At 53.2% G+C, this 26,378-nt stretch overlaps 1 protein-coding gene across 1 annotated transcript; it reads left to right on the forward strand.

Moving 5' to 3' along the window:
• Nucleotides 1-2,948: 2,948 nt before the first annotated feature.
• Nucleotides 2,949-26,293, forward strand: LOC122152878. Its single transcript, XM_042787683.1, has 11 exons — nucleotides 2,949-6,238; nucleotides 8,348-8,528; nucleotides 22,232-22,385; nucleotides 22,774-23,030; nucleotides 23,330-23,415; nucleotides 23,884-23,978; nucleotides 24,376-24,481; nucleotides 24,739-24,847; nucleotides 25,000-25,137; nucleotides 25,377-25,552; nucleotides 25,969-26,293. Exons 4-11 carry the CDS (start codon nucleotides 22,962-22,964, stop codon nucleotides 26,147-26,149), a joined length of 960 nt encoding a protein of 319 aa, XP_042643617.1. The 5' UTR covers nucleotides 2,949-6,238; nucleotides 8,348-8,528; nucleotides 22,232-22,385; nucleotides 22,774-22,961; the 3' UTR covers nucleotides 26,150-26,293.
• Nucleotides 26,294-26,378: the final 85 nt, after the last annotated feature.

Here is a 26,378-nt window from a genome sequence, read left to right on the forward strand (position 1 = left end):
GCCAGCTTGGTGAGCGGAGAGGGCCCTGGCCCTGCGAGGCGTCAGGAGTGGGGATGAGACAGTCACGGGCACGTGCTGCCGGTGACCAAGCTGGACGAACACGGCAACGTAGAAGACAAACCCAAGAAAGGGTATTTTCCTTCCTCTCTTGATGCCATGGGCCTATGGGGTCGGAAGGCCTGGCGTGACATCGCCGAGCAGTGGACTGTGACGTCAGCGAGCGATGGACTGTGACCTCGCGTCCCTCGCTGCTTATATTCGGGCGCCGGCAGCCGCTGGCCCAGCCTGGCTCGTGCCTGGACTCCTGCCGAGCGTGCCTGCGAGGTCTGGAGGGTCGAGCGAGGCTGCTCCTGGTGCTGGGCGGCGCTTTGGGGGCTGCCGTCGGCAGCTCTCGGTGCCCGTCCCGGAGCCATCCCCTGCGTTTCCCCGGCCCTGCCTGGTTCAGGCAGCCGGGCACCGCCGGGCGCGCTTGCGGCAGCGGAGGTGAGCTGTGGGGGGAAGCGTCCCCACGGGGCGGCCGTGGGGCGGCCGTGGGGCTCGGGGAGCCGGGAGGGCGTCCTTCGCGAGGGGCCTGGCCGCTCCTGCCTCCCTTCCCCTCCCCGGCACAGCGAGTGACCGCGGCCTCTCTCCCTTTTGCAGCGTGTGACGCCAGTGGAGGGGAGCAGCTCCTCGTCCTTGGCTCTCCCCAGCCCGCCGCACGAAGCAAACATGGCCACGGAGACAGAGTGGTGCTGCCCCATCTGCCGCGACACTCATACAGATGTGGCATATGTCAGGCCCTGCCAACACCAGTTCTGCCTGGGCTGCATCCTGCGGTGGGCAAGGGTGAAACCAGTGTGTCCACTCTGCAGAGGACCAGTAAATATTATCTGGTTTTCTGTGCGGGCAGAAAATGACTATCTACAGTGTGTCGTCACAGACCCTGAAGAGTCATCAGGTGACAGCAGCCAGGCAGCCACAGCTCCCAGCCACCTGGCTGAAAACAGCCCCCATCGTGCTGTGACATCTCCAGCTGAGCAGGGGTCTGCAGGGACAGAAGCTGTGGGTGGCCTCCTGCCCCAGGTCTGGGCAGAACTCTTCCAAAGAGAAGAGCATCTCCTGGACCCCGTGCTGCCCTGGCTGCGCCGGGAGCTGCAGGCAATATATGGGTCCCGGTGGCGGCTGGCACACAGGGCCGAGAGCCGCATCCTGCACGCCCTGTGCCTCCGTGGTCCAGATCGTGTGGTCATGGTCCAGCTGTTGCAGCCTGTCCTTGAGGAACATACAGCACCGCTGGTCGATGGCATCATCAATATCATTGTGGGCCTGTGCAGCGAGGAGGCCGAGAGGCTGCTGCGCTCCGAGGCTGCGGGGCAGGGGGAAGACAGCCCTGCGGCCAGCTCCAGCTCCAGCTCCACCACTTGCAGCAGCACCAGCTCCAGGGCGGGAACTCCCAGCCCCAGCGCCTCCCGGGGGTCACCCCCGGCCCCGGCCCCGGCCCCGGCCCCGGCCCTGGCCCCGGCCCCGGCCCCGGCCCCGGCCCCGGCCCGGCCCGGCCGCCTCCAGCAGCCCTGCAGGCTCCGCCGGGGAGGAGGAAGGCGGCACGTCGGGGGCCGCCCTCCGCGGGGCTCCCGGCCGCCCCCCGGCCGCGCCCGCCCCGGCAGAAGCCGGGGGAGGCGGCGGCGGCAGGTCCCTCTGCCCGGGGCTGCAGCCGCAGCCCCTCCGCTCCCGGCCGGGGCAGGGACCGCTCGCCTGGGGGGCCCCGGCGCCCCCCGAAGAGGAGGGCCCCCGGCCCCCGGGACGGTCCCCAGCCCGGCAAGAGGCCGCCCCGCCGGCGCTGAGAGCAGGGCTGCCGCGTGTCCCCTTTCCCAGGAAGGGGAAATAAACTCCTTTTTCCCTGACCCCGTCTCTGAGTGCTTCTTCCTGCCCCCCGCGCCCCACCGAAGGTGGCTGTCCTGGGTTGAGTGAGTGGTGGAGTTTTTTGGTGGCAGGGGAGGGGGCTATCGGGGCGGCCCCCTGTGAGAAGCTTCTCGAAGCTCCCCCAGCTCCACGTCAGCTCCACTTCTGTTTGGGAAATTGAGCCAATCGGCTGCGCCTCTGCGACAACGTATTTAAGAAGGGACGTGGTGACGGGCAGTCGGACTTGTGAGGAGGAGTTGCTGCAGCTGCATGAACACCAAGGTCAGTGGAGGAACGGAGGAAGAAAGGAGGGGGGAGGAGTGCCGGAGCAGAGACCCCCCTGTATCCTGTGGTGAGACGGCAGGGCGGCCCCCCCCCCCCGCCACCCGTGAAGATCTACGGTGGAGCAGACATTGATTTACAGCCTGTTGTTCCTGCTTGGCTGATCAAGGTTCTGTGCCCGAAGAAGGCCGGGGTCTCATGGAAAAAGGTAGCCCCGCTGCTGTAATTCAGTGCTGGGAGGATTGCAGCATGCAGGGGAGTCCCACGCTGGAGCAGCTCTGGAAGGGCTGCAGCCGTGGGAGAGAATCCAGTCGGAGGAAGTTAGTGACCCATGACGGAGCAGTGTGGGGAACGCTGCGGCCCATAGGAGGAATTCAAGTCAGAGAAAGTTTGTGGAGGACTGTCTCCTGTGAGAGGGGGACCACGATGGAGCAGGGGGTAACAAGTTTTGGACACTCCCCTCACCGAAGATGAAGGAAGTGGCAGCACTGACTGCACCCCCCCATTCCCTGCCCCTGCGCCACTGGGGGAGGAGGTAGAGATATCGGGAGCAGAGCTGAGCCCGGGAAGAAGGGAGGGGTGGGGGGAAGGTGTTCTCAAGATGTGGCAATGCTTCTCACTGTCCTACTCTGTTATGTGTTGTTAGTGTCTGTAATAAATGTATGTTCTTTTTTTTCTTCCCCTAACGAGTCTGCCTTTTGCTCATGATCATAAAAGGGGGATTTTCCCCCATCCCAGTCCTATCTTGAACCCCAAGCCTGGCTCTCTGTCCCTTCTCATTGCCGGAGGGGAAGGGAGAGAGAGGTGCTGCATTGTGGTTGGCTGTCAATCAGGCCTAAACCACGACAGTGGCGCCCGCCTGCTGGGGGGCACGGCCGTGGGCCCCCGCAGCCCCAGGGCCGTGTCGGCGGCGCCTCCTCCCGCTGGGAACCCTGCTGCAGCCGCCCGCCCGCAGCGCAGCGGAGGCCCAGGGCAGAGCGGGCAGGGGGGAAGGTGGCTTGGCCGCAGGGCCGACGGGGACCCAACTGGGCATCACCCCCGGTCTCTGCTGGCGGTCAGTGGAACCGGTCGCGATGAGCTGCAACCCTGCCCCCTCCAGCACGTGCCTCTGCACCCCACAGCGGGTGACGAAGCAGGAAGCTCTCCAGGTGGGCTGATGTCTGTGCTGCTGGAGGTGTCTGCGCCTGCGCCGGGGTTTGGGCTTCGGGTCTGTGCGTGCAGAGCTCAGGTTCAGGCGTCTTTGGAGTCGGTGAGGCAGCCCGGTGTGGAAAGGAGTGACCCGCCAGCGAAGGGGCTGGATAATCCCCCGAGTTCCGCTGTTTCTCGCGTGGCTTGGGTTCAACAGCTGCTGACAGCACCAGCGCTTCAGCGCCGGCATCTGGCCTGCTGGTGTGCTGGAGGAGCGAGTGTCACAGCCGCTCTCCCTGCCGCAGACGGCCCGTGGATTTGCGCCGCTGTAATTGTGGAGAACGTTCACAAGAGGGTGCAGAGACCTGATCTTTCTGCTGCTGGCTTCAGCAGCTGCCGTGTCGCGTGGCAGTAGGAATCACGGCAGCGGGCTCCTTTGTAGATGCCCCATTGCTTCTCCCCCAGAAAAGAGCCCTCGGAACTCTGCTTTATAACAACAGGCTCCTGCCTCCCTTGGCTGTGCCCTGGCATCCAGAGGAGCCCAGCTGCTGTCACGGGAGGCGTGAGAACAGACACAGATGCGGAAAGGTGCCTCTTGACAGATCTCATCCCTGCAGGGCGCAGAGAAGCAGTGCCTGAGGCGAACTGGTGCTTATGCCCTGGGAAATGCCTCGTCAGCTTTCTGCCCGGGTCTCTCCCGGAGGCTTTGCTTTAGGAGAGGGGTGACCTGGAATCCAGAGGACGGTCATTGGTTCTGACAGGGATGGACTTTCTTAACGTTGAACCCAGCCTCAACTCTCCCTCAGTGCCCTGAACTGCGTGAGAAACAACTTCTTGCTGTGTTTTGGGGAATGCAGGGGGACTGGTTTCAGCAAAGGCCAGACCTGAGGGTGAGAGCTTCTTCCACAGCTCTCCCACTTCCGCATTGCCAGCCGAGGAACTGATGGCTGCCCCGGCTGCAGCGTCTCTGTGCCACGGAGCAGCTCAGCAGTGGACACGAACGCACACGGGTCTCGTCAGAGTTATCACGCTGGGGGTGCTGGCTGTGCCAGCAAGCAAGGTTGGACAAGGAGCCGTGTGTGTGCCCTTAAGCCCAACTCCGTCGCTTTGGCAATGCCTCCAGGTGCCGTTACAAATGCACATCATCGGGGTCTTGGGAAGGCTCCCGGTGCAAAGTGCCCCCGGTGCCCTCCCCTGTCCGCGGGACCGGCTGTGGCTTAAGCTGCATAAGCAGAACCTGTGTCCGCGGCAGGGAGGAAAGAGGCGATGGCTAGATTACTGCCTGGCTCCCCAAAACACGACTTAGGGATACATTTTCACAACGAACACCGGCCCTTTCCCCACTGCTTGCCACACACAGGGCTGTCACTTGCACCACCTCCCTCCCATCACAGTGGGACAGGACCACCTCCCGACCCTGCCCTTTGCCTCCGTGTCTTCTGTGCGCAGGCACCGACCTCCCCTAACTGCCCACGTGCACCTGAACAGCGATGACGGGCTGCAGGGCGTCACTGTTTCCATACTCTTAATTCCTTCCCAAGAAAACCTCCAGCTCACGGCGGGTACCTTTGCCAAGTCATCTCAGCCTCAGTCACCATCACGCTGGGGTCTTTTTCAGTATAAAATGTCTCATCCACCTAAAATAAAGCTCTTGATAAGATTAGTCTTATAAACTGTGTGGATGCTGAGGCGGTACGCTCCAGATTGGCCCACAGTAACAGAGTGTCAGGATCTCAGGAAACGGCTTCTGCACGCCCCCCGTGCCTTTGTCTTGGTTGCAGAGCAGAGGCAAGCACGAGGCCCACGGTTTGACGGACATGACCCCCCCCCCATCCTTGAGAAACCACTGTGAAAACAGAGGTGACATCATTTTGTGAAGGACACAGCGTTCTTCCACTCACACAGGCCATGAAAAATAGGTGGCAAAATCAAACACGTGAGGCACAATTTATGTCATAAATGTACGGCAAATTTGAACCACTGGCAGTTAGTCAGGTTGTTGGCTTCTGGTTTGCGGGGACCGGTTGTCCCTGCAGTGCTGTGGCTTAGGCCATAGGGTAGTTCATGTCGCGTGACTGATCTGACACTGAGTCCCGGTAAAGGCATTCCAGCCTGCAATACCCTCTTCCTTTACTCCGACGCTGTTCGGATTTCTTCGCGTCTCCCTGCTGAGGCAACCAGGAATTACAGGTTCATGCGAGTTCATCTGTACAAAGCCACAGAACACCTCCTTTCTCATGCAGGAACCTAGCAGATACAGTCCGCTATTGGCAGGGATCGCTAATGTGATGCAGGAAGACTCATCCTCGAACAGTTTTCCGCTCCTCGTCCTGGAAGAAAAGTTTATGCTTGCAGTGTTGTCCAAGGACAAAACCAATACAGACGTTCAGGAACAGAATTTTTTGTACCCAAATGGAAGCTGCATCTTCTTAGTGCGATCTCTCAGCCATGGCATCAGTTGAGGCAGGTACCGAGAGGTAACCCTCATTTCAGACCGCAGGGTTGAAACCGGGAAGACCAGTCGAGAGAACGAGAACTAGACCCTGATGGAAGCGGGACAAAACCCGCCTTCGGGCGACCGTTACCGCCGCGACGCGGCCCGCGGGCGCCATCTTGTGGGCAGGCGGCCATTAGCCGCGGGCGCGCCGGTCACGTCCCCCTTCTCCTGAGGGGGCTCCCGGGCGGCCGGGCCGATCGGTACGGCCGGCGCTGCGGAGCGCGCGGGCCCCGCCGGTCGGAGCGGCGGCGGCTGCCGGCCCCAGGGTGCCCTGAGGGGGCTCATGTCGGGGGCGCTGGCGGCTGTTTCCAGCACAGCGCCCAACAGTGACCTGAGTGCACGAGTTGTGGGGGCGTGACGGCTCCGAGGCTTTCAGAATTCCCTTGTTTCCCCTTTCTCTCCGAGCACTTGATTTACGGATGAAAGACTTCGCAACTCAGGGTTGTAAAGCAGGTATGCTTATTCGGCGCCGGGCGCACGGCGGAACGCTCCCCCGCAACAAGCGTGCGCGCCCCCCTGCCGTTCTAGTCTTGCTTATATGTTACAGTGTGTTGCGTATTCATGAGACGCGTATACATATTCATAACCTATTCCCGCCTACCCTCGCTTCTTATTATAATTAGGTCTCCTCCTCCTTGCGGCTGCGCAGTGAGCTCCTTTGGTCCGGGGCAGGGGTCGTGAAGAGCTGGGCAGTGGTCGGGGCAGGAAGTATCTCCTCTACCTCACTGCTGGACTTTTCATCCTGAATTCCTGCGCAGTCTCTGTCGCCTCCTGGACCCGGGCTAAACCGCAGAGCGGGTTTGTGCCGGTTGGGAGGTGATATTTTGCTGATACACACTTATTTAAGGAAAGGAAAGGGGGGCCCTGTTTTGAACAGGAAATAGAGGCAGAGCGATACAAGCAATGTGTCTTGTCTCGTGCAAGCATGATACCAAATTTGGCTAATATCCCATTTCACACTGACCCTTGTTTCAGATCTGCTGAGGGTTCTCCTCTTGGCTGCTGCCTGGGGAACGCTCACTAAGACCTGGCAGCTTGTACTTTATGACAGGCCATCCATTTGCTACTGAGTGCCGAAGGCACCCTCTGTGGTGGCTGGAGGAAGTGCCCTGAGCCCTTCTGGAATACGTGCTCATTTCATGGCTGATGCGCCTGCAGGAGATGAGATTTAGTGATCCAGGTAATCCCTGTTTCTGTCTTGCCGCTGCTTTCCTAGCAGTTCAGTGGACGTGCACAGTGGACTCTGTGCCATGAATAAGCGCAGTTCCCCTTGAGGGATCTGGGCCCCCAGAGGAGGAGGCACATCCAGACGGCCCAAGTACCAGGCTAGCCCCGGTCTCCTGGGCTTTTCGTATGACCTCAGAACTACTTTTAGCCCAAGCCTATTGGGAGTTTGGGCTGCATCGGTACGCGACATAGGCATCACAAGGGTGGAAGGGTTTATCGTTATCATTATTGCTGTTTTCATGCGGCAAAGGCTCTTCTGGGCTTTCTCTATCTAAACATCCCGAGTCAGTGCGAGTGCCAAGTGACAGTTTGTATTCGCAAAGCACGCGTGTCCGTACCACAGTTCGGTGTTTGCCTTGTCAGTAAATGGAAAAATACAGTTCCTGTGATGGAATTCTCACATTACAGCAAGACATCCCAATTTCGGCATTTCTGAACACCTGCCAGTGCAGAGCCTGGCTCCTGCCACCTGTGGGCATTGGTTTTCTTCATGCATTGCTGTGAAGTGTGGGAGAAGCGAAAGAGTGAAAAAACTGTAAAATGCGTATTTCCTTAACACTTGGTGCCCCAAACAAGCACAGGACAGTGAGAAGATCCAGTGTTTTGTGTTGTCATGGCGCCACGGAAGAATGTGAATTGGAGGCCACGTGGTCCTATTCTCCCACTTTTCTCAAGGAATATTTGACAGAATTATACAGGTTTATCTCCTGCTCTTCCCCTTTTCTCAAGGAATGTTTTGCACAACTCCGCAGACACTCTCTCCCATGCTTCCGCTTTTCCTACCGTAACTGCGTGCACATTGTGCCAAGGAATGTGCTGTATCTTTATTCCAGAAACAACGGATTGACCACAGTCCCACCCACTCGCACATACACATCCAGATAAATACTACCCCAAGTTTGTATGTAACTCAGAGGGACGATAATCTGACAGGTCCTGCAGAGGCCGAGGAAAGCCTTGGGCAGGTCCCAGCGCTGGAGGTGGCCGGGCTGGCCACGAAAGGCTGGCTCGGCTGGCTGGGCTCTGCCTTCCCAACGGCGGCAGCCCGTGCTTGCCCTCGCCGCGCAGTGACTCGCAGGCAGCCAGCCCTCAGCTGCCGCGCCCGCCCTGTCCCGGGTCTCGGCCCTGCCCGGCTTCACCCCCGGCTGCTCTGCGCTCTTCTCGCTGCAGACTGGTTGGGGCACGAGGGCCCACGAGACGCCACCCGGAGCAGCGGGCTGGGCTCGGCCGCTCCTCTGAGAGCTACGGGCCTGAGCCCGGCGCTGGGGCGCTGGGGCGCTGGGGGCCCTTCTCCCCGGCCACAGAGCTGAGGCCCTTTTCTGCTGTGTCCTTTAGCAAGGGGGAGAAGACGAGGCTGCTGGAGCGCCGCGGGAGGGCCCAGGGACTGCCCGCCATGCCAAGGAGCTGCGAGCAGCCCCGAAGAGCTGTCACGGCGCCCACCCTTTCCAGCCGGAGAGCTGCCAGCAACGGTGACGTGTGGAAAACAGATTCCACAATCTGATAGATTGTAAAGTAGGTAAGTTTATTCAGCGCTGGGCACACAGGGGATCGCTCCTCCTAATGTGTGTGCTGCCATGTGGCACCGTTGCCTTAGATTTATAGAGCAAATGATTACATATTCATAATATTTCGCAATACGCCTATACATATGCATCACCTATCCCCGCTTCGTATTAAAATTAGCATTTCCATGATCTCCTCCCAGTTGAGTCTGCGCAGTGAGTTCCTTTGGTCCTGGGCAGGGGTCGTGAAGGACTGGGCGGTGGTCGTGGGAGGAAGTATCTCCTCTTCCTCAGTGCTGAACTTTTCACCCCGAATTCCTGCGCAGTCTCTGTCAACCCCTGGACCCGCAGAGCAGGTTTGTGCCGGTTGTGGGGTAATCTTCTACTGACACCCACTTACTCAGGGGTGGAGGAGGCTTTGTACTTAAACAGGAGATAGTGGTCGAGCAACACAAACACAGCAATATCTGTCTCGCACAAGCTAAGCAAACTCTTATCTCGACTATTTCCCTCGTCATCCCCTTCTTGCTATTCCCATATTAACCCTTACATCCCCTGTTCCTATCTAGGCCCTGTATCAACGGGTGGCAGGGGCGAGGAGCGCCTTTCCAAGGGGAACGTGCCAAATTAAGGCTGCTGGTGCCTGGGCCCAGCCAGCGTGGCCGTGCTGCTGCCTGCCTTGCCTTTCTCTGCGGCCACGGGCACGGGAGGGGCCCCGCAGCCCCCTGCTCGGAGGGGTCTCTGGGCAAATGGCCAGAGGACTGGTCCTGCCAGCCGGTCACCACAGGCCATGCGACCAGGAGCGCGGTGTCCCTTCCAGGACATGGGCCTCAAGGTCTTCAGAGCACAGCTTCTCTGCATCTAAACACCACTTTTCATGGATGACCAGAGCTCCGTGGCTGGTCACATCACTCTTAGAGCAGATTCACACTGCCAAAAGAAAATGGTGGGCCTGATGCTCCTTGAAAGGCTACACTCCTTAGATGAGCCCTTGGCTAACTGTTGGGCCTGATGCTCCTTGAAGGGCTACACTCCTTAGATGAGCCCTTGGCTGACCGTCAAGAACTGTCCAATGACCTTTGCAGAATGTTTATTCATTTAGGAAGGAGCATAACTTTTGAAAAAGCCCTTTTTTTGCCAGGTAAAGCACTGCACACAGGAGAAAACCATGATTTGAAAGGGTAAAAGAGCACTAGGAGCAGTATGTGCAACTAAGCCGGACATGTCTGGAACATGAGGTGACTCTTGCCTCCCAATTTGTCCACTGTTTGCTCAGGCCTTGGCAACAGCCGCTCTGAACCCTTGTACTGAGCACTGAGCAGTATAAGTGCTCTGCTGCTACTGCAGTGTTAGCAGTATTCAGCCTGCATGTTCTTTGGAGCTCAGACCAACCTCACAAAAGGGAGCAAATTCCAAAATGTGTCTTCTGGCATCCTCAGAAAACTACAACACAAGCGGAATTGCTGGAAAGTTGGGATGAGTGTCGTGAAGGAAGCGGTAGACTGGATTGAATAGAGTATGCACAAGTCCATGGGACCCTGGAATAGGCCTCCCGTGGTCCTGAGCGAACAGGCAGATGTCATTTCCACGCCAGCCTCTGAAATGTCACGGCAGTCAGGCAAAGACCCCGGTGACTGGAAAAAGGGAAACTGCACACATTTTCAAACGAGGTAATAAGGAGGCCCCTGGGAACTGCTGAGCACTCAGCCTCACCTCAGTGCCTGGTAAGATCATGGAACAGATCCTCCTGGAAGTTATGTTGAAGTTATACGTGAAAGTCCTCTGCAGCACCTTGGCCTGAGTTGCAGCAACAGAGCTGCAAAGTCCTTCCTCGCCCTGTTACACTAGAGAGCGTGAGCGGCTGCTCTTGCTATGCGGTTGCACAACAGGAGAGATCACAAGAAGAGTCTCTTCTTGGGTGCATTGATTGCAGCATGTCAGATTAAACAAACTATTCCAAGCATGTGAGAGCTCTGTTCATGACAAGCTGCTGCAGTGAAGCTTTGTGTGCTGGTATTCCAGACTTCTTAGTTTGAGCTGTTAAACACCTCACACCAGCTTGGTTATGCAGCTTTATAATTATACATGGTTTGCTTGCTAACAAGAAGTCAACTGTTAAGGCCTTGAGAATGAATCCTGTTTCATTCATGTGTACCCCAGCACGTCTGGGGTTTTTAGAACCTGCTGTGTATTACTGTCCATTTGTCAACATTAAACTTTTTTCACCATCTGTCAGGCCATTTGCAGAGCAATTCCAAATCCTTATTAAATCTGTTTGAAACTGGCTTAAGGCTCAGCATTTCACTTTCTCCATCAACACTCCATGGAGGTGATCTGCACAGAAGAAAACAACAGGGGCTTCAGTTCTAGTCCCCTTCGAGACCTACTTTAATACTTGGCCCAGCTTGAAGAGGTCCTTCAGTATTGTGCTGTCTTCTGTTTTATGGACCATTACCGTATTGGGTCTTTTAACTGGGATCCTCACTACCGAGTGTTGTGCAGAAGCTTGGCAGAAAGTGAAACTTTTTAAAGTTCAGATATTCTACGCTATTATGTGAGCTGTTCATCTGTCTCAGCAGTGCTAGCAGGGACATAACTTCCTGTTTGTCTTGAAGCTATTCCTGAGGTTTTGTTTAAGGCCTTCCAAATCACAGCAAATGGCTCTTCTAAACTTATTGAATACTAACTTGTGAATTAAACTACACATATACGTGTCTGTGGCCGAAGAGATGAATTAGAAGCAGAAATAAGAAGTTTTCTTTTAGGTATATTATGAGAACAAATCCAAATTGCTGGCAGCTTGTCAAGCTTGAAAGAAGATTTGTTCATTCACACATAAAGCACTGCAAGTTACCCAGATAACGGAAAGGAGATTTTCCTCCTTTCTATCATTCCCATGGTTTTTCCCTTTTAATAAATTTGTTCTTGAGTTGGCTTGATTTAGCCAAGCAAAAACATGATAGAAGAATTTATTTTGTCACAGTTGGTGTCCAGTCAGGCAAGACAAAGCAAAATAACATGCAGGGGAACTAGTTCAGCTTTTTTAGCTTGGGCTGAAGAGTGTTGCCTCTGCATTGGTTCTTACCTTACCTTCCTCTTTTAGGTCACAAGACAGCTTTAAATCTGAGCAGGGAAAGTAAATGGATGTTACCGGGAATTAGACTTTCATAGGAAATGCTGAGAGACAAACTGTCTTTTAAAGCTCTGTGTGTGTGTGTGTTGGATGTATTTCTCATGCAGCACAAAACTCAGACATTCATTTACTCAGCAAGTGAAATCATTACTTAATTTGATCATTGACTGTTTCCTTGCTTTTCCCTGGATGTGGGATGGGGCTCTGCCTTGGGAGCTGAGGCTTTAAGGATGCTGAGATGCGTGGAGTTGTGACTCTTAGTGGCCAACAAAATGAGCAATCAAAGAACTGGAGGGAGAGTCCTGGGAAACTCCAGTTGTTTCTGAACACGCGTGTAAGTAATATTGCATCAAAACTTTGTTAGGAATTCCCAGGGAAGCTGAGGTTGCACAAAGGCCTGTTTAGGAGAAAATGTCTGTCGACAAACTACAATAAACTGTACATCCTTTTTCACTTTGGAGTTTGGTTGGGAAGAATCCCATCAGTTTTCTCAGGGGCCAGAAAATGCACAGACCAAGGAAGTTCTATAGGAAAACCCAGCGTTTTCTTTTAAAACTTTGACTTTCCCTTTCTTTGTCATGAGAATGAACATTCAAAGCAAAATTCTAAGTTAATGGATGATGTGTAGAGAAATCTTTCGCTTGCCATGTGAAATCTCAGTCTTGAGTTAAGGGCCTGTTGCGTTCTCAGGGATGAAGAAGGTTTTTAATGCATGGTAAAATATGAAAGTGATATCCTTAGATCACTTCAGGGTAGAGGAAAATTACCATTTTTAGTGCACATGTATTGTCGGAAGTCAACGTTATTCTGCCTTGCTGTGGTGTGATGTTTTAGGATATTGACAAAATGCTGGGTACTTTTCCAAAGCTTTGCTTGAAACTTGGCATCATTTACATTCATCGCCAAAGTGCTTCAATTCATTTACGGTTAGAAAAAAGAAGAAAACCAAAACTTGGCATCATTTACACTCATTGCCAAAGTGCTTCAATTCATTTACAGTTAGAAAAAAGAAGAAAAACAAACCAAAACAAAACAGACCAACTTCTTCATCGCTATGTTCATATGCATAACTGGCAATCCAGTGGTACAGTATGTCAGTGGTTTCAGTACCATAAAGACCTGCACACGAGCCAACTCCCACACATTGTGCTGCCTTAATTTGACTCTTATAAGAGGAAACAACACATGCCTGCGGAGAGACCGAATGACTGCAAATGTGAAAATCATGAACCAGAGCCTCTGGAGAGCAAGAAGCATTCGGGCAGGGAGTACTGGTAGGGAGCAGGCAGGAACTTTTATGAAGGAGAAAAAATAGTCAAATGAAGGAAGCCTTTTCCTTTCAGCCACAGATATGCAGTGCTTGTACCTAACCAATTGCATTTAACCCTCTCCATGATTTTAAAATACTTTGAGGAAAGGTGTCCAAACATAGGTGTAGTCATCAGATACGCAGCATTCCTTTAACCTGTCTCAGGGAGAACGGAAAGCTGGAAAATAGCATACCGTCCCAGTGCCACCTGGTTCTGTATGATAGTGTAAGATCCGTAAGGTCTTCTCCGCCACTGCCAATTCCTATTTGTACATCCAGAAAGCTTGCTCTGAGGGAAGTGGGGGGAAGCAGTCGCTTTACCAACTCCTTGTTAGAACGTGAAGCTGCCGCAAGTTGCCTGCTCTTTGTGACTCCGCAGGGAGAAAGCAGCAGCTGAACAGGGTCCTGTTAAAGACAGGTGAGCTCAGGGGCCTGTTGCCCACTGTGACCAACACCTCACCCCTGGGAAAAATGGTAAGTTGAGTGAGCATGACAGCCGTCCCCTGAATGCCCTCCGACAACGTGGGGCCCTGCTGTTCAGGTTGTCCCAGAGCAAGAGAGATTTTTTCTGCCAGCCGTGCCCTGTGAGGAGAATAATGGACTCCGGCAACTCTGTAAGAGTCATAAATCCAAGACGTTTGTTGCCGATACAAGCGCGCTGTTTATATATCCTCCTAGCAACTGATCACACATAAACAAAAAGCTTGATGGGTTACATGCATTCTTCACACGCTGTCCATGCGCCTAAGGCTAACATCTGATTGGTCACTACCCTCTGTCCGTAATACACCAGACAGCTCATCGGCTACAAGTCCGTTACTGCTATCCTAGGCCTATTGGTTCATTAAATCTCACACGCACAAACACAACGTTCTATGCACCTTTAGCTCAAGGTAGAAAACTCTCCACTGTTTAAGAAACGGCCAGATGTTTTCCATTAACCGTCGCCTTGCATGTTTTCCTCAGACAAAGCTCGGCATCCTTGTCTTGTTTTTCTGCATTCCTGTTTGCTAGTCCCGAGGCTTCTGGCCGACGAAGGTCCAGATGTCCTCATCATGCACCAGCTGTACAGCGCGCTCAGTTCTTCTTCCTCTTTTCGCGTCCCTTTGGCGATGTAGCCAAAGACTTGCTCTTGTCCAGCGTTGCCATCGTCCTCCAAAAACGATCCCACAGCCCTATGGGTTTTTCTTTCCAGAGATTTTTTTCCCAGCCCTTTTTCAGTGCGCACCATTTTAAACAGCAGCTGCCAACCACTTCCTTTCAGCACTGCCGCGATTGGAAGAGGCAGCTCAGTACTCATTTTTTTTTTGCCACTTCTCACGGTTGTAAGCTTTCCATTAAACGTGCAGCTTCCTTTTTCCAGAGTGAAAATTCTTGTCTGCGGGCTTTTCCAGGGTAGTCTGTGTCTTGTTGTTTGTTTACTGGAAAGTCTGAGTGGACAACTGCATTTATACATGTGTGACTTGCAGATTTTACACAACAGAAACAAAGAAGGAGGATGCAGTTTTAGTGGTGTGAACACGGTTATTGGAATATGAATACAGTATTAGTGGTAGTGTGGCATGGTGTACACAGTATGTGGCAGCCCAAACGTAATACTGGTTCAGTGACAGCATCTTTTGTCTGTAAACAAGACCTAGGAGGCAGAGTGGCTTCCTCTTTTCCTCTCACATCCCGTGGTGGTCTGTAGACTTGCCATGCACTTCAGCCCTTACCTTATGGTCCATGTGAAGGTGTTTCCACTGGGTTTTTTTGGAACTTTTCCGCTGGGGTTTTCGGATGGCAAAAGAAAGAGAACCTGAGACTTAACAAGTGACAGTACTGCAGTTTAGTAAGTTTAAAGTAGTGGGTACAGATAACGGGTTTTTATGAGAATGTTTCGAGCTATCCAGCTTCAAGAGGAAATCAAGTTTTATCCGCTGGCTCTGACGAGCAGGCTGGGGAGATATCACTGAAAATAACTGCTAGAATGTAGAGCTAAATCATGCACAGACATAAATTTACAGTTTTGGGTAGTGGAGGCGAATAATATAATATCTGCATTGAAATGTGTTGCATGTCTTTTTTTAAAAAAAAATGAAGCGGAAAAAAAGTATTTACAGAGAGTTACCAACAATTGTCACATTTCAATTTCCTCATGAATGGTTTTATGGGCTGCACTCGTGGAAACACCTTTTTAAAGGGAAGGTTAACATGGTTATGTCAAATACAAACTGGATATTTTGTATAATGTAATGTTATGTGTACCTAACCCATACAATTTACTAAACGTTCATTCTGTTAAATAAAGTGAATGTAACAGTGCCACTGCAGTCTTTGACGAAGCAATAAGCCAGTTGTCAGGTGGATAAACTTTGAAGCCAAAGGGAAGGAACAGTCTTGTATGAATGGGATACCACATGAACTATGCAGCTTGGGTCAATATGTATACATATTTGTGTCTTTGTCTGTTTAAAAATAAATAGCTGTTTGTGCACTGAATGCAAAGTGAAGAAGTACAAGGGTGTACTGGTTTTGGCCAGGATGGAATTATAATTTCTTCATAGTAGCTTGATTAGGTCTAGGAGCAGTATGGTGCTTATCTGTCACGCGGGGTTAAACCACAACACAGGGAGACAGTGGAAATTATTATACCAGGACGGCCAATGCACACTTCCATAGAAAAGGCAACATATCATGCTGGTGGAGAAAAGTTTCAACTACAAATCTCACTTTTATTTGTTCAGTAGTGTAATAAATAAGCTAAAAAGGCAAAAAGTCCCATAGTGTGGCCACTACAACCACTTTGCTAAGAAAATTCTCCAACGCTTTTGACTTATGAGAAAAATAGTTGTGAATCATCCAGAAAAATTTTCCGTACCTCTGTCATAAAGAATTAAAAGAGAAAGATAAAAGCAGATCACACCTAGGCATTCAAATCCTACCATATGATACGATGAGGAAGAATGTCTGACTTATCTGAAAACTATTTTTTTGCATCTAATTGCTGCCACATGATGACTGTCTAAGCTGAGTATATTCTACATAAAGCTTCTCCCAAGTATGTGCTTAAAATGAGAGACACCGTGTCTATGCGATCAGAAGGAGATAATTCTAACTCACTCTCTTTGCATAGAAAGTATACTTGCCCTTTGGGTTAAGAAAGTATGTTTTGATGTGAGACATATGAATCTAATTCTACGACTCTATTTTTCAGGTAATCATAGGTGAAACACAGGGAAACTGAATTGAATTCACCTTTGAATAAGTGGGAAAGCAGAAAAGTTTCTTTGTTCATCGCTACCGCACTCTTTCTCCATTCCTTTAGTGTGTATTTACAATATAGTTTTTTAAACAGGAAAGTAAATCAAGATTGTAGAATGCTGCTGTATGAAAAACATGATCAAATTCAGATCCCTTTTATGGTAGGATGAACGACAGCTAAAAGTCATCAACATACTTATTCCATAATGCAATCTATCTTAAAATCCTAAAAACCCATTATGTAAATTGGGCTAGTATATGAATGAGAAATGTTTTGAAAAACTTCAACTGTTTAAAAAACCCATCTTTTCATTTCAGAAAAGAAAGTTTATACGATGAGTGTATCTGTTTATGCTTATTAATTGACAGTGGTTCCTCTGAACCCGCCAGGGGTTTCTTATTCACAATATAAAATTCATCATAAGCATTAATCTTTACAACATTGGATTGAAAGTATTTACTATTCACCTTCTGGATCTGGCCTGCATTAATGATACTGATGAAGTCAGTATTTTTCAGAGAAGATATAAACTTGGAGTTCCAAGTGATAATGACTCTCCTGGATTTCATGATTCTCTGGACTCTTGGACAATTTCACTTCAAACAGTTGTTTTAGGACCATCTAATTTTTTTCCTTTTCTGAAAGAATGTCCTTTGTGGACATCCTTGGAACTGGCTTGAACACTCTGGTGGCCTTCGGATTATAGGATGATCGGCTATGATTCAGTATCTCCTTGAAATGCTACTTGTTTTTGAAGAACTACCATGTTTTAAAGTAGGAGTTGTTGCCTGTCGAATAATGATGACCCAAGCATTTAGGTACAATTTTAGTGTTTATTGGACACCTGAATTATTTTTCTTGCTGTCCTGGGTTGAGTGAGTGGTGGAGTTTTTTGGTGGCAGGGGAGGGGGCTATCGGGGCGGCCCCCTGTGAGAAGCTTCTCGAAGCTCCCCCAGCTCCACGTCAGCTCCACTTCTGTTTGGGAAATTGAGCCAATCGGCTGCGCCTCTGCGACAACGTATTTAAGAAGGGACGTGGTGACGGGCAGTCGGACTTGTGAGGAGGAGTTGCTGCAGCTGCATGAACACCAAGGTCAGTGGAGGAACGGAGGAAGAAAGGAGGGGGGAGGAGTGCCGGAGCAGAGACCCCCCTGTATCCTGTGGTGAGACGGCAGGGCGGCCCCCCCCCCCCCGCCACCCATGAAGATCTACGGTGGAGCAGACATTGATTTACAGCCTGTTGTTCCTGCTTGGCTGATCAAGGTTCTGTGCCCGAAGAAGGCCGGGGTCTCATGGAAAAAGGTAGCCCCGCTGCTGTAATTCAGTGCTGGGAGGATTGCAGCATGCGGGGGAGTCCCACGCCGGAGCAGCTCGGGAAGGGCTGCAGCCGTGGGAGAGAATCCAGTCGGAGGAAGTTAGTGACCCATGATGGAGCAGTGTGGGGAACGCTGCGGCCCATGGGAGGAATTCAAGTCAGAGAAAGTTTGTGGAGGACTGTCTCCTGTGAGAGGGGGACCACGATGGAGCAGGGGGAACAAGTTTAGGACACTCAACTCACCAAAGATGAAGGAAGTGGCAGCACTGACTGCACCCCCCCATTCCCTGCCCCTGCGCCACTGGGGGAGGAGGTAGAGATATCGGGAGCAGAGCTGAGCCCGGGAAGAAGGGAGGGGTGGGGGGAAGGTGTTCTCAAGATGTGGCAATGTTTCTCACTGTCCTACTCTGTTATGTGTTGTTAGTGTCTATAATAAATGTATGTTCTTTTTTTTCTTCCCCTAACGAGTCTGCCTTTTGCTCGTGATCATGAAAGGGGGATTTTCCCCCATCCCAGTCCTATCTTGAACCCCAAGCCTGGCTCTCTGTCCCTTCTCATTGCCGGAGGGGAAGGGAGAGAGAGGTGCTGCATTGTGGTTGGCTGTCAATCAGGCCTAAACCACGACACTTGCCCTGATTTTGTTGCTAAATTCTAAAGAAACTTTCAGTTTCCTCAGAAAATGCATGTAAATTTTAAGTATAAAATAGTTATGAGTTTGTAGTGTACTCTATCAGCTGACAGATATTCTCAGATATAGTCTTGTCTCACTATTTACTGAGGCTTATTTCATCATGTATACACAAGCATCAAATTAAGAAAATCAGTTTTTCAGTTCCATCATATTTCTAAAATAGTATTTTAGTTTACTCATTGTTCATATATGAAGTTTATTGTTGTCACATTTGTCAGTTATTATTTATTAAATTGCTCTCAGATGCTTGTACGCTCTATGAAAAGTCTGAATGTCAGCTCTGAAGTATAATGTTTTTAGCATATCAAACAGTGGCAGTAAAAGGCAAACAGAAATCCTAAAAGAGTTTTTAGTATCCTTAATAAAGCTGTTGGCTGCATCTTTGTTAACTAAAATAATGAGTAGTTATAATGAGATTTTGATCAGGTTTAGCCAAGCTGTTTGAATCAGGCAAACTACCGTAAAGCCATTTACTTCAAAGGGAACACTTCTAATTCTTCTTAATGTTCCTGCAGACTGTGATGTTTATAACCAGACATTGTTGATGGTAGAAAAACATGTACATAATTGCATTTTTCTGTAAACATTTCACCAGGCAAATGCATTGGTAAAGAGGATGACTGGAGCACGAAATAAAAGTAAAATATAATCTTCACAGAAGTTTAATTTCAAATAACTAGCAAATTCACCTGATCCTCCTGGTATGATCATGACTAAGTATGAATTTTACCTGCCCTCATCTAGCAATTGAGCCACTGTAAACCTCCTTCGCATATGCCCTGAGAGCAAATTAACACATTAGATTAACCAGTCTTGGAGGTTATAAAGTTAAGATACACATACGGAAAAGAGACACAACACTTCACCTGATCCTTTTTATTCAAGAAGGAACAGTGCTAACAGAGTGCACTGGTTTGGCTGAGTTAATTTTCTTCTCAGTAGCTCGCATGGTGCTATGCTTTGGCTGTGTGGCCAAAACGGTGTGGATACCACAGGGATGTTTTAGCTGTTGCTGAGCGGTGCTTGCACAGTGCCCAGGCCTTCTCTGCATCTCACACCACCCAGCCAGCGAGGAGGCTGGGGGTGCTCGGCAATGTGGGAGAGGACAGAGCCAAGAGGACAGAGCCAAGAGACCTGACCCCAACTGACCAGGTGGATACCCCAGACCATATGGTGTTGTGCTCAGCAATAAAGGCTGTGGGAAGAAGGAGGAAGTTCAGCGTTAAGGTGTTTGTCATCTCCAATCACTGTCACATGTGACAGAGCCTGTCTATAGAACAACCAATATAGAAAACAGGATTAACTTAAACCCCTTTGTTCTCTTGTAAGTAGGGGGGTTTTGTTGTTTTGCTTTTCCTGCTGTTGCTTTTAGTACGAATCTTAAAAAAATCTTTCAAAAGTGTGCTTCTTTAGAGTGTTGTCGGTATAATATTCAAGCAATAAAATCTGACTGTGAGGCATTGATCTTCCTTTTCATTTCACACATGGGGTATTGGAATTAATCACACTGTAATTAAAATGGGTTTCTTTCACTGAACAGAAACAAGGGAATTAAGAAATTTCTTTATATTGCTATTTTCACCACAAAGAATTGTAAAACACTTTTAATCTGCTGTATGGGAGAAAAATCAGTGACTGTTGGAAGTGTAAGGTAGCAATTTTAACCAAAACAACCACGTAACAGCTCAGCACTTTCAAGGGTTTAACTGAAATCAAGGAGAGAATTCAATCATGTGAATTATAGTTTTGAAAAGTGAAAAAAGCAACACACCCCAAACCAAAGTAAAACAAAACCAAAACCCTCTTAAGTTTTTAAAACAAAAACTAGTCTTTATTTTTTAATATAGATTTTTAATTTATTTTTTTAATTGCCCCTATGTTGGTTTTTTTTTTTCACTGTAGTATCTTTTAGGCAGAAAATTCCTTCTGCTCTTGATATACCTAACTCAAGGGTAGCACAATTCCCTTTTTTTAGGGTAACCGGGGGAAAAAAAAAAAAAAAAACAAGACAAAACAAACCACACTTAATATACGCACACAACTGTACACAAAAACATGACCTTTCAGTAGCCAAATATATACCATGTTCATCTTGGAGCAGGATTTCGGTACCATTAAACAAGGAAGTACAATATGATTATTTTCAATAATGGCATCAGCTTGGAATCTTAACTTTCACTAGAATGCAGGGTTAGAAGTAATAAACTACTGAGCATATTCTTGAGTTAATACAACTAAAAAAAAAGAAAAAGGAACTCTGTAACGGGGGTTAGTGAACTGGCTCCTGACTTAAAAGGGTCGTCAGTGGTTTTCAGATCGCTATGGATGGTAGAGGCAAAGAAAGACAAAAGCTGGAAAATGTGGAAAGAAACTTAATTCTGATGAAAAGACAATGAGATTTGCATGAGTCTAGCACAAGCTTCATTTTGCTGTTACTCTTGGGTTGTTCAGGAAGGCTCCAGATTAGAAATAATGTGTTGATGGAAACTTTCAACTGCAACCTAGGACCTAGGATGTTGGGTTTTTTTAGTGCTCTCTGGTCATGTCCCGTAAATCAACGAATACTCTTAAGGAGCTCAAAATGGGCGAAGTGATAGGAAGAAGTAGGAGCTTAGGTGGGAATGCTGCTCCAGTGATGAAGAAAATGAGATCATTTGGTACATACATTTTGCAAAGGGAAGCTTCTGAACTGCTAAAGATGTGCTGTCTCGTGGAGCAAAGCTGCGGGTCGCTTCCCCCTGCGGCCTGGGCTGGACCTCTCCAGCCCCGCTCCGAGTGCGCGAAGCCCCTTCGGCATTAATGCGCGTTCCTTCCAGGAGTATCTCGGAGGGCAGCCGAGGCGGGCTGAGTTGAGATGCGCAGGCGGGAGTGTCAGCGCCGCAGGCTGAGGTGCCCAGTGGGGCTGCCCTGCCCGTGCAGCGTGGGGAGGGTGCCCGCAGCCCTGTGTGACACGGCGCGGTGTCACAGTGGGACACCCGCATCACAGCGACAGCTCCCTCTCCCCACCGTGCCCCCGGCCACACTCCCTGGCGAGGCCTGGGCAACGCCAGGGCTGCTCTCGCCAGCGCTCTGCTCCGCAGGAGCTGCCCTGCTGCCAGGAGGAGGCGAGGGGAGGCCGCGGGAGAGCCTTGGAGACGCTGCTTGGGCAGTGGCGACCAGGAGGAGGAGGAGGAGGAGATTGGAGAAGGAGGAGGAGGAGAAGGAGACGAGGAGCAGAGGGGTTTTGGAGCAGGACGCGCACCGCTTCCCCAGATGCTGCAGTGCAAGGGGGAAAGGATGATTAAGTACCTGCTCTTTAACCCCTTGGGGCCTGAGGATCTCCCAACCCTCAAGGAGCTCACCACCAGAGGTAAGGCCCCAGGGGGCCCTTGCAGGAGCGCTGTGGGAGCCAAGGCGAAGGGGACGTGAGCTCTGGAAACGCTGAGCCTGGGGATGGGGCTGTAGCAGGGCTCTTCTGGAGGGGACCGGCAGCTGCAGGGAGAGCCCTGCCCGATGGAGACTTGGGCCTTGAGGGTGGCTTTGGTAGCTCACGCTTCTAGCTACCTCTGCTCACATGAAAGGGCGGGATCCCCTTCCCCAAAACACTACCGATGCCTGCCTGTCCTCCCCAGGCCCATCACGGGCACAGGGCAGGCTTCTTGGAGGCTGGGGGCAGTCAAGAGCGCAGCTGGGCAGCCCCGGCAGCGCAAGGGTTTGCTCTGGGCAAGGGGGCTTGAGTGCACGCCACTGTCGCCTCCGTGGGTAGGGGCTGCTGGATGGGTGGCCGTTGCTGACTCAGAGCACGGCGTGCCTTTCCTTTGCTTTCCAGAAATCCAGCAAGTCTGGGCTGGCACATCTAGGTACATCCGGAGACAGCTCTTGCAGAAGAAGGTGAGCCTTGCCTCCTGCCCGTGCCCCGTCCTGCCCCGCTGGGCCTCCCGAGCAGGGCACAAAGCACCACCCCAAAGGCGACACTCGAGTCATCTGGCAGCCTTCCCGCCTCTGCGCAGCCCTGACAATGCTCCCTCTTCTTGCTTGCGTTTTCAGGCGGTGGAGATCGGAATTGGGACATTTGCAATTGCCCCGGTGCATGCCACGGTGGGAGAGGACGAGGTTTTGCCTGTTGAGAGACCCGTGTTCCAGCTGAGCAGGTTTCTGAAGAAATTCTACAGCCTCAAGCACGCAAAGACCCAAATTCCTGGTAAGAAGACGGGCGTGGCCCCTGTCCAGCTCTTGCGTTTGGCTGGGTGCTGACGTGGTGCCGTGACACAGCTGAGCAAAGGCTCTTCCAGCGTGGAGAGTGCTGAGCATGGGCACGCGTACGGCAGCCCGGCACCCTGCCCCTCCCCGGGCAGCCAGCCTCATCTCCCCAGCTCACCCTACGCTCCAGCTGGTTGCTCGCAGCAGGAGGCAAAGCCTCTCTGTGCCTTCTCCTGTCCATCAGGGCCGCTCTGGAGACGTGGCCGAAGCTGAAAGGGGAGCGCGCTCTGGCAGGGCGCTGCCCGAGGGCTGGGCGCTGATGGCACCTCGTCTCAGGGTGGGCTGAACTGTGCTGGGAGTGACTTGGTTGCTCTGCGCTTGTTTCCTAGACAAGACCCAGTTTGTTCAGCTGGACTTTAAGCAGATTGCTGCAGAAACCCACTTCCGCCCGGAAATCGTGGAGCAGTGCGTACACGAGACCCTGCTTCTCTTTGCCGAGGCCCTCCAAGAAAACAAGGAGGTGGAACTCTCCTTCAAGGGCATCGGCATCCTTGCTGTGCGAAAAAAAGTGGTCAGCATGACCTTCTTGGACGAGTGCCTGCTGGAGCTGGATGGGACAGGGAACATGCTGGCAGCTCTTCTCGGGGTGAGCTTGTCATTTCTCTGGGGCTGCTCCTCGTGCCTCTGTGGCAATGCTGTCAAAGCTCTCTCCAGCTGCTTTCTCTTGGCTGCTGTCGCCTGCCTCGCCGCCTGGCCTAGACACGCTCCCCGTGAGCTAGGCCGTGTCTCAGGAGCACCTCGGCCCCTTCAAGGGAGGGGGCTGATGGCATCAAGGGAGAGGGTGGTGCGAGGCTTTCGGAGAGGCAGCTTTGTGTCTTTGAGCAGCGAGACGGTTTGTGAGCAACCGGCATGGGCGTCTGCTGACGTGTCCCTGTCCCCTTGCAGGACCCTAAGATGATGAGGATCGTGGCCTTCGCGGGCAAAAACGATTTTAGTCGTCGCAGTCGAGACACGGTCATCACGCTGCCAAGGTGAGCAGGATGGCTTCTGCAGCCCCTGGCTGGTCAAGGGAGCAGCTGCTGAGCCCCCGAGGCGGGGGCACCCTCTTGCTGAGGCTCCTCTCCTGCCAAACTCGGCAAGACCAGCTCCTTCCCAGGAGAAGAGCTTCCCGGTCCGTGGCTGCTGGCTGCTCCCCAGCTTGGAGAGTGCCAACGCAGCGATCAGTCCGCTCTCGATCTGCGCTGAGAGAGCGAGAGAGGCGGGAGGGTCTGTGGGGCAGCAAGGAGGGCGTGTGCTGGGATCATCAGCTTTCGGGCAGGAAGGCGAGGGAAGCAGCGGCAGAGGCTGAAGGAGGACGTGGGACCCCTCGGGCCCCACAGAGACCTGTGGCCTCCAAGGACTCGGCAGTGGCTCCCACAGATGCCTGCCAGCAGTTTTTAGTCTCAGCCCGCAAGGGAGCGGGGTGGCCTTTTGCCCAGCTGCTGCCTTCTTGTTTCCAGGCTTGCATTTGAGATCCCCCACCAAACATCGGTCCCCACGATTTCTCTGAAGCCCACGAGAGATCTGGCGCCCTGGGGCGGGGGTGCCCGCAGAGGTAAGGTCCCAGCCGAGTGCTGGCAGGGGGCTGTGGGTGCTCCTCACGTCCTCCCGAGGGCAGGAGAGCCAGGGTCACTGTGCGAGTTGTGCGAGAGGAGAAAGCAGCTCTGTGAGCCTGCGCAGCCGTCCTAGTACGCGCGGGCGACCCGTTTGGGAAGAGGCTCTGAGCTGGACAGCCCCTCATGGCGAACGGCAGCCAAGGGTTCTGCGTCCCATTTTGCCCTGGGCGCTGCCTTCCAGCAACTCTGCCTGGAGCTGTGACCGGGCCGAGCCCGCGTAGCTCTGGCAAGCCACGCGTTTGGCTCTGAGGAGGAAATCTCTTCTGCGCTGGGGTCGTTGCTTCTGCCCAACTATCAAAGATGCTCTTGTGCTCTTCTCTTGCCTCCTGCTCGCAGTGAGTGTGCTGGATCCAGTGTTCCTGGCTCAGCGGAGGGTTTCTCTAGCCAGACAGCAGGTGAAGGAAGGCGAACAGGCTACAGCCAAGGAAGCTGGCCCAGGCAGGTGAGCCTCCTGGAGAAGCGGTGGGGCTGGGGGCATGGGGGCACACTGTGCCCTTGTTGTAGTGAGAGTGAGATGTTTCCCGTGGCCGGGGGTGCCTGTGCTGGGGAGAAAAGGCCCCGGAGACCTTGTCCTGCTCGACACTTGCTCCTCCTGCTGAAGTGCCGGGAGCTGCCGGCACCGGGGGCAGGCTGTGAGCCCATGCCAGAGCAAGCACCTCAGGCGGGGCTCCCACAGGCTCAGCTGCCGTGCCTCTGCAGATTCCTGCCAGTAATCCAGCAGAATTCCAAGGAGGACCTGACGCAGGCCAGACCTCCAGGCTGCCCAGACTTGCAGCTCCCTGCATGTGCCGCGCAGCCCTCAGGAATGGTACGCCCCAGGGATCTGCCAGTCCTCTGGCACATTTCGGGCCCTGGGCCGGGGCCGAAGAGGTGGCAAGAGCTGCCCACCGTCCCAGCCCCCGGCCCTGCCCGAGCCAGGGGAGACTAACGCTGCGTGTGTGCTGTGCGCGTGTCCTCCAGGGAACGGGCTCCCTCCGCGCGGAGAGGGCAGGGAAACGGCACCAGGTGCTGATGGCATCCAGGCGCAAAGAGGTGGAAGCGGAAGTGTGGCACCAATACCATGCCAAGAGAGCGGGGCAGCACATGGAGCGAGGCCAGGTATGGCATGCACTTGGCAGCCGCCAGCCAAAGGGCATTTCCCCGCCCTGCTCCCTGCGGGGGGAGCAGGGAAGGTCTCCCGGCAGTGCGCCAGGCAGGGGCCTTCTGTCTGCCCGCTGCCCTGCCCGCTGCCCTGCAGCAGGAGCCGTCGCGACGGCCCCAGGCCGAAGCGTGCAGCCTTGGGAGCGGCCCCAGCTGTTGGCGGCAGTGCTTTAGGAGAGCCTCTTCTGCCTTCGCAGACCTCCTGCCGCCACCTGTTCGAGGATCCCTATCGCCCTCCCCACCTCCTGAGAAAGGCCTACGCCGAGAAGCTGAAGGAGAGGCTACAGGAGAAGGAGAGCTGCCAGAGGCCTGCGAGGCAGATGGCGTCCGAGGGGCGGGCAGAGCTGCACCCCCCGCAGACAGCGTGGGAAGTGTAAGTGTGCGCAGGTCCTGCAGAGGCCGAGGAAAGCCTTGGGCAGCTCCCAGCGCTGGAGGTGGCCGGGCTGGCCACGAAAGGCTGGCTCGGCTGGCTGGGCTCTGCCTTCCCAACGGCGGCAGCCCGTGCTTGCCCTCGCCGCGCAGTGACTCGCAGGCAGCCAGCCCTCAGCTGCCGCGCCCGCCCTGTCCCGGGTCTCGGCCCTGCCCGGCTTCACCCCCGGCTGCTCTGCGCTCTTCTCGCTGCAGACTGGTTGGGGCACGAGGGCCCACGAGACGCCACCCGGAGCAGCGGGCTGGGCTCGGCCGCTCCTCTGAGAGCTACGGGCCTGAGCCCGGCGCTGGGGCGCTGGGGCGCTGGGGGCCCTTCTCCCCGGCCACAGAGCTGAGGCCCTTTTCTGCTGTGTCCTTTAGCAAGGGGGAGAAGACGAGGCTGCTGGAGCGCCGCGGGAGGGCCCAGGGACTGCCCGCCATGCCAAGGAGCTGCGAGCAGCCCCGAGGAGCTGTCACGGCGTCCACCCTTTCCAGCCGGAGAGCTGCCAGCAACGGGTGGCAGGGGCGAGGAGCGCCTTTCCAAGGGGAACGTGCCAAATAAAGGCTGCTGGTGCCTGGGCCCAGCCAGCGTGGCCGTGCTGCTGCCTGCCTTGCCTTTCTCTGCGGCCACGGGCACGGGAGGGGCCCCGCAGCCCCCTGCTCGGAGGGGTCTCTGGGCAAATGGCCAGAGGACTGGTCCTGCCAGCCGGTCACCACAGGCCATGCGACCAGGAGAGCGGTGTCTCTGCCAGGGCTCATGGCGTGGGGGCTGCTGCGAGCTGGGAGTGGGG

Source organism: Tyto alba, unplaced genomic scaffold, assembly GCF_018691265.1.
Source record: "Tyto alba isolate M040663 unplaced genomic scaffold, T.alba_DEE_v4.0 Super-Scaffold_13, whole genome shotgun sequence".
NCBI lineage: Eukaryota > Metazoa > Chordata > Aves > Strigiformes > Tytonidae > Tyto > Tyto alba.

Bases quoted from the DNA above. Each gene is read 5' to 3' on its own strand.
- LOC122152878 (XM_042787683.1), top strand. From the start codon at position 22,962: ATGACCTTCTTGGACGAGTGCCTGCTGGAGCTGGATGGGACAGGGAAC. The intron at 23,979-24,375 runs GTAAGGTCCCAG...TCCTGCTCGCAG, and splicing joins GGGCGGGGGTGCCCGCAGAG to TGAGTGTGCTGGATCCAGTG. The intron at 24,848-24,999 runs GTACGCCCCAGG...CGTGTCCTCCAG, and splicing joins CCGCGCAGCCCTCAGGAATG to GGAACGGGCTCCCTCCGCGC.